This window comes from Fukomys damarensis, unplaced genomic scaffold, assembly GCF_012274545.1.
Source record: "Fukomys damarensis isolate Sample0158 unplaced genomic scaffold, DMR_v1.0_HiC HiC_scaffold_15, whole genome shotgun sequence".
Taxonomy (NCBI): domain Eukaryota; kingdom Metazoa; phylum Chordata; class Mammalia; order Rodentia; family Bathyergidae; genus Fukomys; species Fukomys damarensis.
Genome location: NW_022900927.1, coordinates 50,164,317 through 50,181,063, shown reverse-complemented (window position 1 = coordinate 50,181,063; position 16,747 = coordinate 50,164,317). Strand labels below are relative to the sequence as shown.

Genomic DNA, 16,747 nt, shown 5'->3' with positions numbered 1-16,747 from the left:
AGGGAGGGAGGGGGAGGAGGAGCAAGGAAAAAAGGGGAGGGAGAGGCAAGGGAGGGGAGGAGGACGAGAAGGGGGAGGGGGAGGGAGAGACTGCTGGGGAAGTCTGAGGATCAGTATGAGTACAGGACAAAATATAAAGTACAGAACAGAGTATCTAAACCGTCTTGCTAATTCTTTTGTGCTAAATTATTTGATTTTTTTTCAGCTTTAATTGAGTTTATTGGTACATTTTAGTGATACAGTGCAGTTACATTCATTGTTGGGATCTTGTACCTCTACATGCCAAGTCTTGATTCTCATTTTTTCCCCTTACCTCTGCCCTCCCTTCACCCCCTCCTCCCCTCCCCATCTACAAACACTTTATTATCAACTTTTCATTCTCTCACATTTTTTTCTTTTCCCTTTTCAAATACCGAATAGTTTCCCTGGTGTAATCCGCAAAAATGCATAAGATTTTAATGTGCTAAATTATTTGAATTTGCAGCAGTAGGTGGCAGCAACAGACCATCAGAAGGTTAGAACAGTCAGATTTTTGGTGCTTGCTAAACTCAAAGAAAGGACAGATTGCGAGCTCATACCACTCAGACAAGAATAAACAAAAGTTAGCAATGAATGTTAAAAAAAAAAAGCTTACAAAGCCAGTCATTTATATTTTGCTTTGTCTTTTGCTTTTAAAAGCCTCTTATTTGTAGTTTCAGTTAATTCCTTTCGCCCTTCTCTTAGGTCTCTCCCAAACGTTGGCATTTCATTATTTGAATTTTTGCTCTCTTTAAATTTGCATGCTGCTATTGTTATTTTCTGAACTATGTGAGAGTGTGACAGTAAGTTACAAACATCGTGCTCCTTTGCGTTCACATTTCTGTAGCATAAATTTCAAAATTAGGAAATTGCTCTGATAAAATTATTATTTACAGCTCCTCCCTCATGGTTCACCAATTGTGCCATTAATGTCCTCTATAGCAAAAAAGAAAAAAAAGTTTTTTTCCTTGTGTAGCTCCAATCCACTACTACAAATTACATTAGCTCGACATGTGTTTTTGTTTCTGCTTTTGACAATTTATTTTACAAAAAGTTATGTAGAGATGTACAAGGAAAACTGGGAGAATAATTACTGTAATATAATTAGAATTTTGTAGCTCATACTGACTAATATTTCTCACTTGATCGTTCATAATAAATAGATAAAAATAAAGCAATGCTGCAAAATTCATGACACTAAAACATCAAACTAAGTATATTACGTGTACAAATAGTTTTAGATTACTTAATTTTTCAAGTTATCATTTGATTATAATCGAAACAAGATAACACACTTGTTTGCTTTGTTAATGATAAAACTTGCTTAAAATTAATGTGTTTATATATTATCAGATGCTATGCAAACAATATTTATGTTAACTTTTAAGCTGGTTGCTTTTGTTATGAATTTTATCATAAACTTATTCAAGACTTTAATGGTTATCAGAGTGACTTTTTAATTCTTTTCCTCTGCATTTCCAGGGGATGGATTTACAATTCCAACAAAATTAAGCCTATCTGAAAGACAAGGCGAGACGAAAATATCGTTGGATGGGAAACCAAAGACTGACATTGCTGCTTTTGAAAATGGAGGTGAGTTAATCTATGACTGGGTGATCGTGAACACATTATCACCACAACTAATTTTTGTATTATCAATTTTTGTGTCTTTCATATGTAATGCTAGGGGATGGACATGCATTTCAAAATCATATACATTCAGAGGCTGGTATTTTTAGCAAATGCTTTGTGGGAATTTGTGCTTAGTGTACAAGGTCAAGGTATTTAGTTTCCTGTATTTGTATAAGAAATTTGAGTGTGTGTATGTGTGTGTGTGTGTGTGTGTGTGTGTGTGCGTGGGCTCAACTACAGGTTATAGTGAATTCACATATTAAGTATGTGCACTAATGCACTGTCATAGAGCTATGAACAGGGAAATATTTAATGAATTCTTTGAATAAGTCTATGTTAAAGCCGCTATATTCAAATATATGTATCATTTGTACACATTCTGATTGTGTATTGTGGCCTAAATGTATTAAAACTGCTTGTAGCACAAGTATTGTGGATAATCTGTCCACGTACAGTAATTCTAAGTGTTTGTTTTTAAAAAATAGATAAAGACTTTTGTGAGGAGAGAAAAGGTGTAGCTGGCGGGAAGAATGTGTGTGCGAAGCCGGAAGGAGTTTGAAAGCAAGTTCTGGCGAGGACCAGGAAGTCTGAAGCACATTGCTAAGGCTTCTGCAGTCCTTGTTTCATTCTTTTTATCCATTTTCTTCTCATTGCCTTTTTTTTCCGCCTGGTGCTAAAGTCTTTCCTCTCCTTATGTCTGTAGCAGTTTTAGACTAGCCCTCATTCTTCGGGTGCCTCAAAGCAAGACGCTTTAGCTCTAAACAAAGAGAACAAAGCTGTGATCCACTTGACGTGATCGTCTGTAATTACACATTTTGTTGAAATATTATTGATGTATTGGCTGCTGAAAATTTATTGTCAACCACTGATATATTCATGCTTTCATATAAAAAATAAACTTTCTCTCATGTCATGACATCACTAATTTGTTGAGACGTAAAAAAATGTGAGATTGGCCTTGCAGTTTCACTATCCTGATAATATTGTGACAGTAATATTGAACAGCCATATAACAGAATGTTAAGACTTTCCGTCATCTGGGCTACTTGATTCTAAAGTAGTCAGGTTTGTTGATTCTTCAGGGACTGTAATGTTCTGTGTCCCCAGACAGAAAAATGTCCTGAGTATGTGTGCAACATGCATGTATTTAGACTTTTGAATTGATAAAACATTGCTGAGAGAAAAATAAAACAACAATAAATGGGCCAGTATTCAGGAGGAAAACAATTGAGACATTCTAGTCCTATTATTTTAATACTGTATTGAGTTTTTAATTTAATAAAATACAACTCCAAAGTAGATAGCCTGATAAAATTTTACGTCTGTGTGTATCACTATATTTATGGCACTGAAGAGGGGCCCTCCTCTCCAAGTCTGTAGAGCCCCTCAGTAATAATCACTGCTCTGATATCTATCACCATAGGCTCATTTTGTATTTTGACCTTTATATAGTGAAAATATGCAGTTTGGCTCTTCAAGTTTGGATAACTTTATTTAAGACTACTTAGATGTAATTGATCATACAGTTGATTGTCACAGCAGCTCTTCGACACTGTTGCGTAATTTATTTTTTGCAGGCATATGTTCTGTGCAATTTACAGGTACATATTTGTGTGTATATAGTTTGTATATACAAAACCTATACCTAAGAAATATAATATATAATATTATATACACATAGAGAGAGTTGATTCTTATTCCCAGTAGTTATCTTCTATAAAATATATTGAATGCTAAAGTAGCAAATATCTAACCATTGTTCCTAAGGCAAATTTGTACACACACACACACACACACACACACACACACACACACACACACACACACACACACACACACACACACACACACACCCCATACATATACATCTCCTCAAGTAAACTAAAATCTGAAATCATAGGAATTCCTCATTCTGGTGGAATCTATCTTATTTTATGAAAGGGGAAACAAGGTTCAGAAACATTAAACGCCTCCTCTGACACTGCTGCACTAACAGCTGAAAGTCAACGCCTCTGCAGCTGCTCCAGAGCTGGAATTCTTGCCCTGTGCCCCGCCGCCCCACTCTTCGTACGCCGGTCATCTCGGTGTGAAAACGGGAGCAAGAATGCTGAGTCCATTGCCTTGCTGGTTCTCAGCGAGTAATATGTGGGTCCTGCACTTTAAGCTTTTCATCATGCTTCCTATGTTTATGAAAAGCCAAGAAATCATCCTGGGTTTTGATTTTGGGCTTTGATGGACATTGTTTCTAGTTTGCAGATATTATGAGTATTTTTGTACATATTTCCTAAAAATATATGCGTTTATTTTCTTGGGAAAAAGCTTGCTTTGTATGCTTGACAATACTTTGTATTTTCAGTCCTTTTAATTATAGGCTTTCTAGTCTGTAGCTTGTGGTATCTCACTGTAACTTTAATTTGTATTTCCATGATAATAATGCTGAAAATATTTTCATTAGCATTTTGGCCACTTTGACTTCCTCTTTTCTTAAATTGTGTTTTTAATGTCTTGAGTGCACTTAAAATTATCTCTCTCTTCCGGATTCTTCCAATCTGCTATCCTGCTGACTAATCCTTTTGGTTTCTGCCTTTAACTACATGTATTAAATTCTTAATTTCTATTAAGCTTTTTTGTGTATCTCTGTATCAGTCCTTTATTGTATTACTCATGTTATTTTTCTAACTTCCTACTTAAAAATACATGGGTCTTTTTCATTTCCACTGTTTTTAAATCAATTGTTCTATTTCTAAGCATGCCTTCTAATTTTTAATTATATACTTGAAGAGTTAAATAGTGCACACATGAAGTTGTTTTCTCATCTCTTCTTTTTGTAGGCGACTAGAATTTCAGTACCTTGATTTAGTCAAGGATTGGTTTTAGGCTTTAGCAGGAATGACATAGTAGATGGTGCATTACTTGTCCTTTCTCTTGAGGTATAGCCCTTATTCTGAATACAGGCCCTTTACTCCTAAAATATTACCTTTCTGAGTTTTCAATTGAAAGCCTGGGTATTCACCAAGATATTTTTACCAGGGGGAACCTAAAATTCTCCATTTTACCTTCTAACCAGTATCCAGGTGATGAAATCTCTGACCAGTTTTTTACAGCCTAGATTCTCTTTTAACTGATTTCCACCTGCTCCACATTGTAATAGACAGAATCAGGAAGCCCCTTGGTACTTATGTATGTTTAGGGGAACTTGTTTGCTATTTCTTCTTCTTTCAGATTTACCCCTCTGGTTCAAGCCAGTTATACAGGCCCAAACATTGCCCCTTTTTTTCTTTTCTGTCTCTTTGGTTGGTCACTTTCTGGTTGGGATATATTTCTCTGCATGACGTATTAGAAATGCTTTTATGGAAAAGCTGTGTTGAGTGTGGAACCTAACTCAGTAATGGAAAAAAGCCAGACTGAATGTGAATGTGCCTCCACTGTCCTCAGACACCACAGCCCTGTGCATTATTTGATTTCCGACCAGTTTATTTTAGGTATTTTATTCTCGTTTTTCACAGGAAACGAGCCATTTTGTCACAGCAAAACTGAGTCTTTTTGAATTTTTTCCAGTTGCTGTTGTGTAAGCTTCATGAGCCAGAAAATGAGTATAATTAATTCCTATAGATTAATCTCTGAAGCAGAAGGGCTGGTACATGATGGGCATTCAGTAAATACTTGTAGAATAAATAATTGTGTGTTTAAATATATCGAGGAACTGGGTGAACAAAAATATGTTGGTAAAACTTCTAGATACTAGAAGTTAATATGTTGAAACAATGAGCCACATGGAACAAGGTGAGCAAACAGTGATAAACACGAAGTCTTACCTTTCTGTTCAAGACATTAATGATGTCTTCAAATTGAGAGAATCTGACATGATCTACAGTTTATGAGAAGGAGGAGTGCTTTTTTGGCCATTTTGTTTCAGAACAATTAAGTAATAGTTTTCACTATCAAATAGGTAAGGTTAGTGCACACTGAATTATTAGGGGTAGTATAAGAAGGTAATGAAGCATGAGAAGTCATTTAAAGTCCTTGGTGGAGGATTTGGCACATAGAAAAATGCTACCTAAATGTCAACTTCTCATGTTAGTTTTGATTTCTCCACAGGTTAGTGTACATTTGGGCGTTATTTTTTAAAGACTATTTGAAACAAATATATTAAGAAAGGGCATCTTGGTATAAATGGAAGGTCTGGAAATGCTGTGCATAAGTAGTATTTGAAGCAACTGTGGACATTTAGTCTGATAAAAATAGACCTTTAAGGAACATGAAAACTGCTTTCATAGATCTGAAATTTTTATTTGGAAAATAAATTATATTTACTCTGAGGATCTCTAAAGGTAAAACTGAAAAGTTTGTTAGAAGTTAATGTAAAGTTATTTGTGTTGAATATATGAATTTTCTTAAATTTTGTAAAGTAAGCATAAAGTGTATTCAAATGTGTAGTAGCATTGAAAATACAGTGAATATTTAAATTCTAAAAATTTTATTATAGGAAAAATGTATTACTACTAACCTCCATCAAAATACTCCCCTTTGTTTCAAACATACTTACCCCATTGTTTTTGCCACTTTCTGAAACAGCACTGGAAATCCTTTCTTGTGAATATCTTTTGCTGCAATTTTCCTGGCCTCCCTGATTCAACTCAAAACATCACACTTTCATAGTCATTTTGACTTGGGTGAAGAAGTAGAAGTTGTACAGTACCAGATCGAGTGAATAAGGGGGACAAGGACACAATATGTTTTTGTGATTCCGTCTTTCCTTTTGGATAGTTCTCAGCAGCAACATTCATTATATTTTTGAGCATACCTTGCAAAGACATGAAAGAACCTTGGGTTAAATGTGTTCAAAGAGGGGAAGTATTTTGAGAGGGAGCAATGGCATTGTATCCTTTACTGTAAAAAATTTTAAAAATTTAAACATTCACTACATATTTTGATCACCATGTATATGTATATATGTACATACATATGCATATACACGTATATGTGTATTTACATATATATTTTTTTTCCAGTACTGGGGATCAAACTCAGGACCTTGTGTTTGCCAGCAGGCACAGCACTACTGAGCTACATCCCTGGCCCACTCCTTACATATTAACACACATGTACTGGCCTAGGAATTTCTATATATAGAGATAGGGATTGTGTCATTGAGAAGTATTTAAGCAAGAGTTGACAAGAAGGATATGGTTTTGTCGTAGGAGGTGACTGTCCCATTCCACAAAGGATTTCATTTCTTGGAGTAGATGAAAGTGACGGTTTAACTGAAGAGAAAGAGATCCACATGTCAAAATGTCCAAATACCAAAGGTAACAATTCATTCATATATTTACTCATTTGTAATTTAGATAAATTTGTAATAGATGAACTTTCTAGCTATAGAAGCCAAAATAAGAGGGAAGGAAATAAATCAAACTGGACATTAAATTGGAGTCAGAAACCTCAAGCTTCTTGTCTTGGCTTTGTCCCTAATTGTTTAGCTATGGGATTTTCACATTTTCAGCCTTAGTTTCCTAATCTGAAAAGTTAGCCTGTTGGAATGCATTATTTCTAGAGCTATTGCTAGCTTTAAAGTTATTGGTTCTCTTAGATGGTAATACCAAGTCATTTTCAGTTTTCTTTTTCCAGTTTAGAACCACTGAATTTCTTTAGAGAACATTGATTGAGAATACTATGAAGATTATTCATCTTGTGATGACTTCATCATTTTATGATCTTGCTACTGATAGTCTGTGAATAACCAAAACATGATGAGATATTTCCTCTATAGTTTTATATTGCCCCACTGTGCTTAGAATCCCAAGCTAGTACCTCTCTGTTGGTCACCTTTCTCAGTCCCAGGCTAAAAGCACAAATGTCTCTCCAAGAAAATGTAAACTCATTTCATTTTTTTTCTCACCACTAAATATCTGCAAGGGTAGGAAAAGACATTTGTCATCAAAGTAAAAGTTTTTTCATTGAAAATTATATATAAACCTCTTTCTGTCCATTTCTCATTCAGAGATGCAAAAGTTTTGCCCAATCCATCAAAGGATGTTATTTAAAAAACTGTACTAATACTGCAGCCACTAGATCTGTAGGACAGTGTTGAGTTAATTAAAAGAAATTCAGTTTATCAGTTGCACTAAGCCACATATTTAATAGTGGCAGGTGGCTAGTGGCTATCATACTGGACTGCACTGATTTAGAACTTCACTGATTTAGAACTTTACTGTTGCAAAATTTAGAATTTGGATTTCAATATTGCAAAAAGCTTATTGAATAGTCCTACTCCAAAGTTTACATCAAGTGAAAGCTGTTACATTAAAAGTATTTTTGGAAAATCAATTTAAATGGGCCCTCGATGTAACATTAATAACTTAATTCTTTTGCATGACAATATTAAAAATATTGACATATGATGTCATTTATCTATTGAGGATAATGCCTGGTCATTGCATTTTAAAGTTTCCTCAGTGATTTATATATAAAGCACAGCATGACATATAGGAAATTTTAATGATGCATTCTAAAATTAATATGCATATATAATGAAGAGGTGTACCACATTTTGTAATGTGTGAAAAGTAAAATTCCAACTGAAATACTTCTTCACTAATATTGACATTTTATTTTAATTTGCTTTAAAAGAAAACAAGGACAGTCCCCATCCAAAGCATTCTTTAACTACCTGACTAGTACCTACCACACATGTATTAAATGCTACTGAGAATATCAATATGAAGCCCAGAGAGGATACCTCTTCAAGTGAGATGTTAGCACTACCACTTTGAGGCCTTAAATATATCTATCTTGTCATGGATACATTTTGTTTATTTAAAATATAATTTTTAAAGAAATAAAAAATGGACTGTTTGAAAATTGTTCAGAACTAAGAATTAAAGATACAGTACTCTTCTAATTCTGACAATGAATTGTACTGTAGGATCTAATAAATTATATCCATTAATTTAATTTTTTTAGGGGGTTACCGGGGATGAAACTCGGGACCTTGACCTTGCGAGGCAGGCGGCAGAACCACTGAGCTAAATCCCTGGCCCTCCACTAATTTAATTTTGATATTAAAATTAATAATATGCTACCTTCTTTGAAGATTCACTAGTATACTATTTTAAATTTCACTCATAGTGGAATATATTTGTGGCTTTTTATAATGATATTTTGGATTATTTTTATTGACTTGGAGTTTTGACATTTAGTACTTTGACCTATTTATTGTATCTTAATGCAGTTAAGACTCTTGAATCTTCTGGATTCCTTCACAGCTCAGCTCCTTTCTATTTCTTATTTCATTTATTGAGCTACAGTATTCTTGGTTTTCAGCTAGGTATTGAAGTGGAACCAGAATGTTTTTCAGCCAAGAAGCTTGTTAAAAAATTGTTTTTCCACTCCTTGGGAGCTTGGTTGGGGAGATGGAGTTTGTTATGTAAGCAAGGAGGCAGTGAATCAGAGCTTCATTGAGGGTTTAAAGCTTAAACTGAGGTTGAGAGCTAAGGCTAAAACAGATTTATTAGCCCAACACGGAGAGCCAGTCAGTCTGCACAGTGCACTTGATTTTCATTTTCTTCGTGCAGTAGTTACTTGTGAGTGCCCTTTATGCTCTATTGTTTAAGAGTCTCTGGGAAAATGTACCTTATGAATTCTTGGAAAATTAAGAATGAATACAGAAATTTTGCTGTAAAATATATAAGTAAAAACTAAAAGATAAATTTATGAATTTATGTTAGCATTCACAAATTCTGATTATTCAGTCTTGTCCAAACTAATTATATATCCAACTTATTAAAACCATAAGAATATAACTAAAATTCAAAGTATTTTAGTGAATTACCTTATCAAGTACTAGTAGTTTTGGCTAAAAGTACAAAATATTTTATGTTGAAATAGTTATTATAAAATTACCTTAAACTGTATTATAATGATAAGTATAATTATATCTGGAAAGCAATTTTATGTTCTTTTATTAGAATTCACAGATTCCTTTGAGAAGCATTTTTTTTTTGTTTTAAGAAAAGCAGCTCATTGGAAGTTTTCTTATTAATGTGTTTTTAAAGTAAATTATCTTGGCACTTAAAAATGAATCATTTTTTGTTCTGAAATGTATTAGGATGGTACATTTATTTTTTTTCTTGCTTAACATGTAAGCATACAGATATATCATTATCAGCTGCAGTAAGTTTTAGATGAAAACACCTCTTAAAAACTGTAAAATTTGTATCTCCTCTAAGTGAATGATGTCCAGCCAGTGAAGAGGCCTCATTTCAAAGGTGTGAAGAAAAGAAAATGGATTTATGATGAGCCAAAGAACTTTCCTGGCTCTGGAATGCAGAGAGGTAAATATTTGCTATTTCTGACTTGTAATATGAAGAGATTAAATACCACATATTTCCTTTTTTCCTCTTCCTTCCTTCCTTCCTACCTTCCTCCTTCGCTTCCTTCCTTTCTTTCGTTCGTTCATTCTTTCTTTCTTTCTGTTTGTTTTGATTTTTGAGTCAGGGACTCACTATGTAGTTGAGTCTGACCTGGAACTCACTATGTAGCCCAGGCTGGCCTTGAGCTCGCAGCAGTCCTCCTGCCCCAGCCTCCTGCATGCTGGGATTTCAGGCATGCACCACCCTGCCTGGCTCAACTATCATACATTTTCTACCTGAAAAGTAAACCACTGTCATGTAACATGAAGATCACTTTAAACGTAAAACCATTTCTCTCAGTCTAATTTACTTCCTTTACAGTACATTGTACTCCACTGTGCCATCGTATCCTTGAAGTACAACGCATTAGCTATTGATGTAAGACAGTGTGTTCTCTCACTCTTCCCACCCTTTGTTTTATAGGAGTACAATCTCCCAATCCAAAAAATAAAATGAATTACCATCAGCATAATAAGAACAAGAATGCTGAAAGTGCATCCTACATCCATGTTCGAAGAGACGCAGTCAAGACTGTCCCGCTGAGTGCCCCTCGCTGCAGCAGGCCCACAAATGAGTCCTACAATAAAGCTGATGCTAAGAAGGAACCCAAAATCAATGTCTGTCCAGGTGAGGCTCTCCAGTGATGAGTTCGCTGTGGTCTGTGCTGCGTGTGCGTGGAGTTTCTGGATGGATGTGCTACTCTTCATTGCTGCCATCTCCCTTGTTCTTTCTCTGAGCCATCACCAAGCACCATAACTTCTTATAAATTAGTCATGCACATGGCTTAAAGGATACAGAAGGAAACTCAAGTTGGGTGCAGATGACTTGACATCCCTTCCTCCCTAGAGTCTGGTCTCAGAGCACTGTGCTTTGTTCTTCCTGGATAGCTTTATTTGGCCAGGGAGGATTGTTTTTAAATGGCTGACATTTCTGGTTCCACTAACTGCGTTGTTCAATTATCACTGTCAAGCTGGTACCTTGACCTTTCTTTAGGTCTTGATGATTACTTTCTGAAAGGGTTAGTTTGGGGTTTAACTGCGGTATTTTCCACAACCTCTCATCGCTCCCCCCATGCACAAATTGCTTCTAAATCTCTTCATCATGTAATAGGTGAAATCATAGTGTAGGTGAGGAGGGATAAGGCCACAGGGAAGAAGGTAACCAATTCTCTTTTATTCCTATCTCAGGTGATTTTGCTCTCCTAAAGTTGGACTTCCTCTCTCTCAACAAAGGGCCACTGACTTCTCTGTAATTTCACATTTGTATCTTTCCATGGTCATACTGTACTTCGAAACTAGGTCTTTCTTAGGCTCTCTTTTTTTTTTTTGACAATTTAAATGGAAGCTATGTTTATTTAAATCATTTTTCTCTTTGTTTTAGAATGAAGTGATGTACTGCCTGTGTACGTGTAAATAGAGATATTCTTAGGTGAAACTGGCTTTTAGTTCTAGTTCGACTATTGCTATTATTATTTTTGTGATGATTACTTTTTACTAGAAGTAGATGGGTGTGAAGAACACAATGAGTGCGAGTGTCCAGATTTGTGTGAAAGTGCCAGCAACGGATATCTGTCACTCGCGTACCATCAGTGCAGATGTCAACATAGTCTGTATTGTGATGCTTCGAGAACCACAGTTACGTCATAATGCTTGAAAATGCAAATTGTTACCAAATAGCTGAAATAGAGAAATGTTAGAGAAGGTATGTTTTTAAGGACAGTGTCAGTATATAAATGCTTTGGCTCCCTGGGGCAGGAAGTTCACTATTGCAGAGTGACCTCTGGGATCAAGACGTTATTTCATAGCAGGAAACTCGGTTGTTGTCACATGTTGCTGTATTTTAAAAATAAATCTCTCCAAATATTAGTAAAATTCTATATTAAATTATGGTAAAACAGTGGCATGAAATATTTTTATTTTATATAGCTGTCATTCTGTTCTCTAGCTTAGCCTCATGAGAGAGACAGAGAGAGAGAGAGCCTTATGTGAGGAATTAAGAGATCTGTAATCATGTTCACTGATAATTTAAATGGTCATAATAAATTCACTTGTATTCCTGATGTTTTAGCTTTAGCTTAATTAAATATTTAGAGAATAAATTCTTCACTAAGGTACTTACAACTTTGAAACCTTTTGGAGTATGATTTGAAAGTTTGGAGATATTTAAAAGCAATCTTGTTTCTTTTCTCTCTCTCAGACAAATACATGTCAACCTCATATAATGGTTCAGCCTGGAGAAAAAGGATTCCTTTTTCAAAAACATATTCAAAAACTGAAAAGATATATCCAGGTAAATATTTACTAGTGACTTTAAAGGATCATGCAATTCTAAAATAGAGTACTTTTTTAAGTTCATGGAAAATATTTTAGAAAACATAAAAATATATATTTAATCATTTGGAGTTTAGCAGTTTGTCTACTAGCAAATTTACTTTATTTTTTTTAATCTCCCTATGTTTATGGAGTACCAGAAAACCTGCTGATACAATTCTTTCCTTGTTAATAATAGGCATAATAATTGCATCAACTAAATATGTTACCATGGGATTTTTGCTATACTACAAGGTAAATGTATAAAACTATTTGGCATGAATAAAATATTAAAATCTTACAATATCTGTTAGACAATCATGGTTTGGTACATGCTGACAGGGCATCCAAGATGAATTTTCCTGGGCAGGGACTGCCACATGACTATGTGCTCCCCATCTTTGTATTTTGTGCCTTGGGAGGGGATAAAATCCTGCAACCTTTTCAGAGTAGAGGTTTCTGGTGGTCTTGATTTCAGCTTGTTCTTTTGCTGAAACAGCTTTGATGTCTTCTCCCACCCTGTTTTGGGCTGGCTCAGGAAAAATCACACAAGATAAAATGATTTCAATTATTTCTCGCACAAATGATGCTCTTGGAAAAAAGTTCCACAAGTGTAGCATACTTATCTAGCTAAGTATCCTAGAACCTTCAAAATTGTCTGAAATCTACGAGCTCTCATACCAGAACTTCCCAGAAGGAACCAGAACACAGCAACACCAGTCGTCCAGACTCTGATTTCCCTTTTCCAAAATAAATAGCTAGCCAGGAGCTTCTTAAGATCTTTTTTTGACTGCAGCTGTGAGTCAGTCCCCAGACCTATGTACATATTAATATGCTTGGACGTACCTGGTTTTCTTTTTTCCTCATCACTTCGGGAACCATATTTTACTGTGCATTATTCAATTTGCCATTGCTGGACAAAGTACCTGACACCCACACCTTAAAGGAGGAGAGGGTATTTTTTGGCTCATGTCTTCAGAGGATTCCATTCATGTTTGATTGGCTCCAAGGCAGGAATAATATAGTGGTAGGGTGTAGTGGAACAGTGCTAATTAGTTCATGGTGCCTGGGAAGCAGAGCAGGGAAAAGCGTCGGGGATCGTGTATGCTACCCCAGATCAGGCCTCGTGACTCACCCACATACCCTCAGAAGTGCACTTCACTAATTCCTCAGGTGGGTCCCAAGTCAATTAGGTCACCTACTTCAAGAGAACTCTGTTATTCAACTGACTATATTTTCAAACTATGTATGGCTTTTTCCACGTGCCTGCACTTAATTTAGGGTGAGAGAAAAAGGTGAAAAGTTGTTGAAAATCCTAGATGAAACTAGAAATTTTTGAGCTGCAGCCTTTTTATCCTATGGTTTCCTTATGAGAACGTGGACACTTGGGAGTATTGAAGGATATGCTCCTCTTTTCTTCTTGTCTCGTGGGTGCTCTTCTGTCTGAGTAGCCTACTCACCTTCCATCCCAGGTAATTAAAACTGAATCACAGAAGCATTTGGGGAAGGAAAGAAGCATCACTTCAGCATGTGAAATATATGCTACTTATGTGTCCCATAGGACCTCTGCATCCATGTGGGGTTATATTACATTTCCCAATGCCATCTAGAGAGAAAAGTTTTGGAGAGAATTTCTCAGTGATGTCTGGGCCAGAGGAAGGCACATCTAATATATGAGGGCCAAAGACAGCTTCTTGAGATTTGCATGGGCCAAGGTTGCATAGTGTGAGACATCATGCATTCTTGTCAATCTCAAGCAGGAGGGAGCTCCTGGGAGAGAGGGCCAGTGATGACGGAAGAGATACGCATCAGGGAGTTCTTGTTTTTAAACTCTATTGGAGTGTGTGTGTGTGTGTGTGTGTGTGTGTGTGTTTCTTAGCAATAATCTCAACAGATCACATCTGCCAGAGAAACAGGCAGCAACAAAGCCAGAATCCACTGATCACACCTTTATTAATAGTTTAAGTACTAGCTGTGCAGATGTCACCTAGCACTTGTTAGAACTGTAAAATCTCTGTCAGGCCAGCTATATGAGAAACCTTCCTGTCAGCATCCCCAGGTGATTAGGGTGTAGAGTAAAGCTTGAGGAACTCTGTGCTAAGTTGTGTAGGCTACCATTCAAAACCCTGATGTGCGAAATCTGTTGGAATCATATTCTTTTCCTATCTGTCACACAGCGGCAACCGTTTCCCCTTGTACCAAGCCCAGTAGGGAGAATACTCAGAAAACTTTAGCTGTGACTCAGATGTGAAAATGAAGTGGCTAAGAAATCACTGGATTGGAATGAATTTATGTACAAAGGACTAGAAACATTTTCTATATCAGGAAAAATGTGGATTTATATTCAAGAAATTAAATACATGCCATAAAATTTTTATTAAATTACTATATAGTATTTCATAATATTTATTTGTTTTTGAAACAAGTAGCTCTCCACCTCATCCCTTCCAGTTTGCTAGGGCACAGAATAGCAACGCTAACATTTGCCAATGGACAGATGGAATGCTAGAAAAAAGAGACAGAAAAGGCAAGCTTCTACTAGTCTGTTCTAAAGCTCTGGTGGCCAAGGCCACGGATGTATAAGCGGGCAAGAAAATCCTTTTGGGACAATGTTTTCGGATGTTATGAGGATAAAGCAGAAGGAGGGAAAAGTGTTCAGGTTCTGTGGGAACCAGGCACAGAAGCTAGAGACGACTTGAGTTATTCTCATTGCCGTGTCTTCTTGAGGCTACAGAGTAAGAAGAGAAGGGAGGGGAGAGGAAGAGAGGGGAGAGAGGACCTAGGAGAGAGGAGAGAGGGAGAGGAAGAGGAAGAGGGAGAGGGAGGAGAGGATAGGAGGAGGGGGAGGAGGGCTGGGGAGAGAGGTGCCTATCTCCTCATGATGGCTCTCCCTTAGTGCAGACTCATACATAGAATTATTTCCATTCCTTTCTACCTGTCCATTGAAATGCAGTAAGAAGTAGATGAATTTTGAAAGGCAATTTGAAATTTTAAGAATAAAACCAATAAACATAGCCTTTGCTTTATCTTAGCTTTATGATAAGTAATTAGCAAAATAACTATAAATTATTGTTGGCCCCAAAAAGCCTGTAAAGGAAAATAAAATATTTGTTTGCATTTTATTATTAGAGCCAAGAAGAAATGGGAGCAAGTAAACTTGGAGGTTGAAAGAAGAGAAAAATGAGAAAAGAACTTAAGTGCCAGCCATCATCTGATTTACAATCAAAAATGAAAATTCAAAGAGTGAGATATTCAAGTGCTCCATACTGTATTGGACAGTCAAAGATGATAAAATGCAAATTCTGAAAATAAGATGCAGGAGGTATATTGTGCTCTTTCAAAACTGATAAAAATGCAAATTACAGACAGCTGCTTGTGTATTTATGTAGGTCTGGAATTCATTCAGTGCATTACCACAAACATTTAATAAAATTTAAAAGTTTAGCAATTAAAATCATTCTTTAATCATAAACCAAGTAGATTACACAGATTGAGAAGTAAAATTGTGCTTTTGATCTCTGTTTTGCTATATTCATTATGGAAGACACATATTTTCTTTCTTTACCTAGATTTTAAGGTGGGCCCTCAGGAATGATAACACATAAAGTATAAACAAATACAACGAAGTCCCAGGGTTACAGTTTGGTGATGAGAACATTAGAGGAATTTCAATAGAATTATCCTTTCATGTGTGTTAGAGAGAGATAGAGTTAATTTATTATGCAGGGCAGTTGCTGAATAATATCTTTTAATTGGCAACTACAAAATCTATCTGCTGAGATGTGCTACATTCAAAATAAAAAAATGAAACAAAACGAAACAAAACTTTTTCTGTCATAAAAACAAAAATTATATGATCATAATGCATAAAATAACTTCTTTGGTAAAAAAGGTGAATTAATAACATCATGTCCTAAAAGTCTGAGGGAAGTTTTAAGGCTTTAGTAACTCGAGAAATATACTATAAAGCTCAAGAGAAAGCTCATTTTAAAGCTTATTTTTGTATCTTTTGCACTTGGTTAGATCGCACATCTCAAATAATTAAAACATTTTTATTTGGTTTTTTAAATTTTGAAGAATGACTGAAACAAAGATCTCATTTCTCGCTTAAACTGAAAAAATAAGTTCGAAATCAATATGAACATTGCTTTCGAGTGATATTTTTCTAGGTTTATAGCATTTATACTTCTGGGTCTATTTAAGGTTTATAGCTTCACTGTGATTTTGGGATATCCTCTATATTTCAATGGAACATTCTAGTTAGGTGGTAATATGTCAATATTTCTGGGGGATGAATGTTCTTAGAAATATTTTATCTTAAAATATATTTTATAAGATGTAATTCCAATCTGTGGGGTAATGAACCCTACTGTTTGG

At 35.6% G+C, this 16,747-nt stretch overlaps 1 protein-coding gene across 4 annotated transcripts in view; it reads left to right on the top strand.

Moving 5' to 3' along the window:
• The window catches only part of CUNH12orf50 (chromosome unknown C12orf50 homolog), a 31,891-nt gene extending 16,106 nt beyond the window's left edge, over positions 1 to 15,785 (top strand). For all 4 annotated transcript variants that reach the window (XM_010629790.1, XM_010629789.1, XM_010629788.1 and 1 more), the window contains exons 7-12: positions 1,501 to 1,611; positions 6,852 to 6,959; positions 9,879 to 9,983; positions 10,485 to 10,688; positions 12,258 to 12,350; positions 15,500 to 15,785. In XM_010629790.1, the coding sequence (XP_010628092.1) occupies positions 1,501 to 1,611; positions 6,852 to 6,959; positions 9,879 to 9,983; positions 10,485 to 10,688; positions 12,258 to 12,350; positions 15,500 to 15,525 (647 nt within the window). In that variant the 3' untranslated portion in view covers positions 15,526 to 15,785. The remainder of the gene's footprint in view (positions 1 to 1,500; positions 1,612 to 6,851; positions 6,960 to 9,878; positions 9,984 to 10,484; positions 10,689 to 12,257; positions 12,351 to 15,499) is intronic.
• The last annotated feature ends 962 nt before the right edge of the window (positions 15,786 to 16,747 follow it).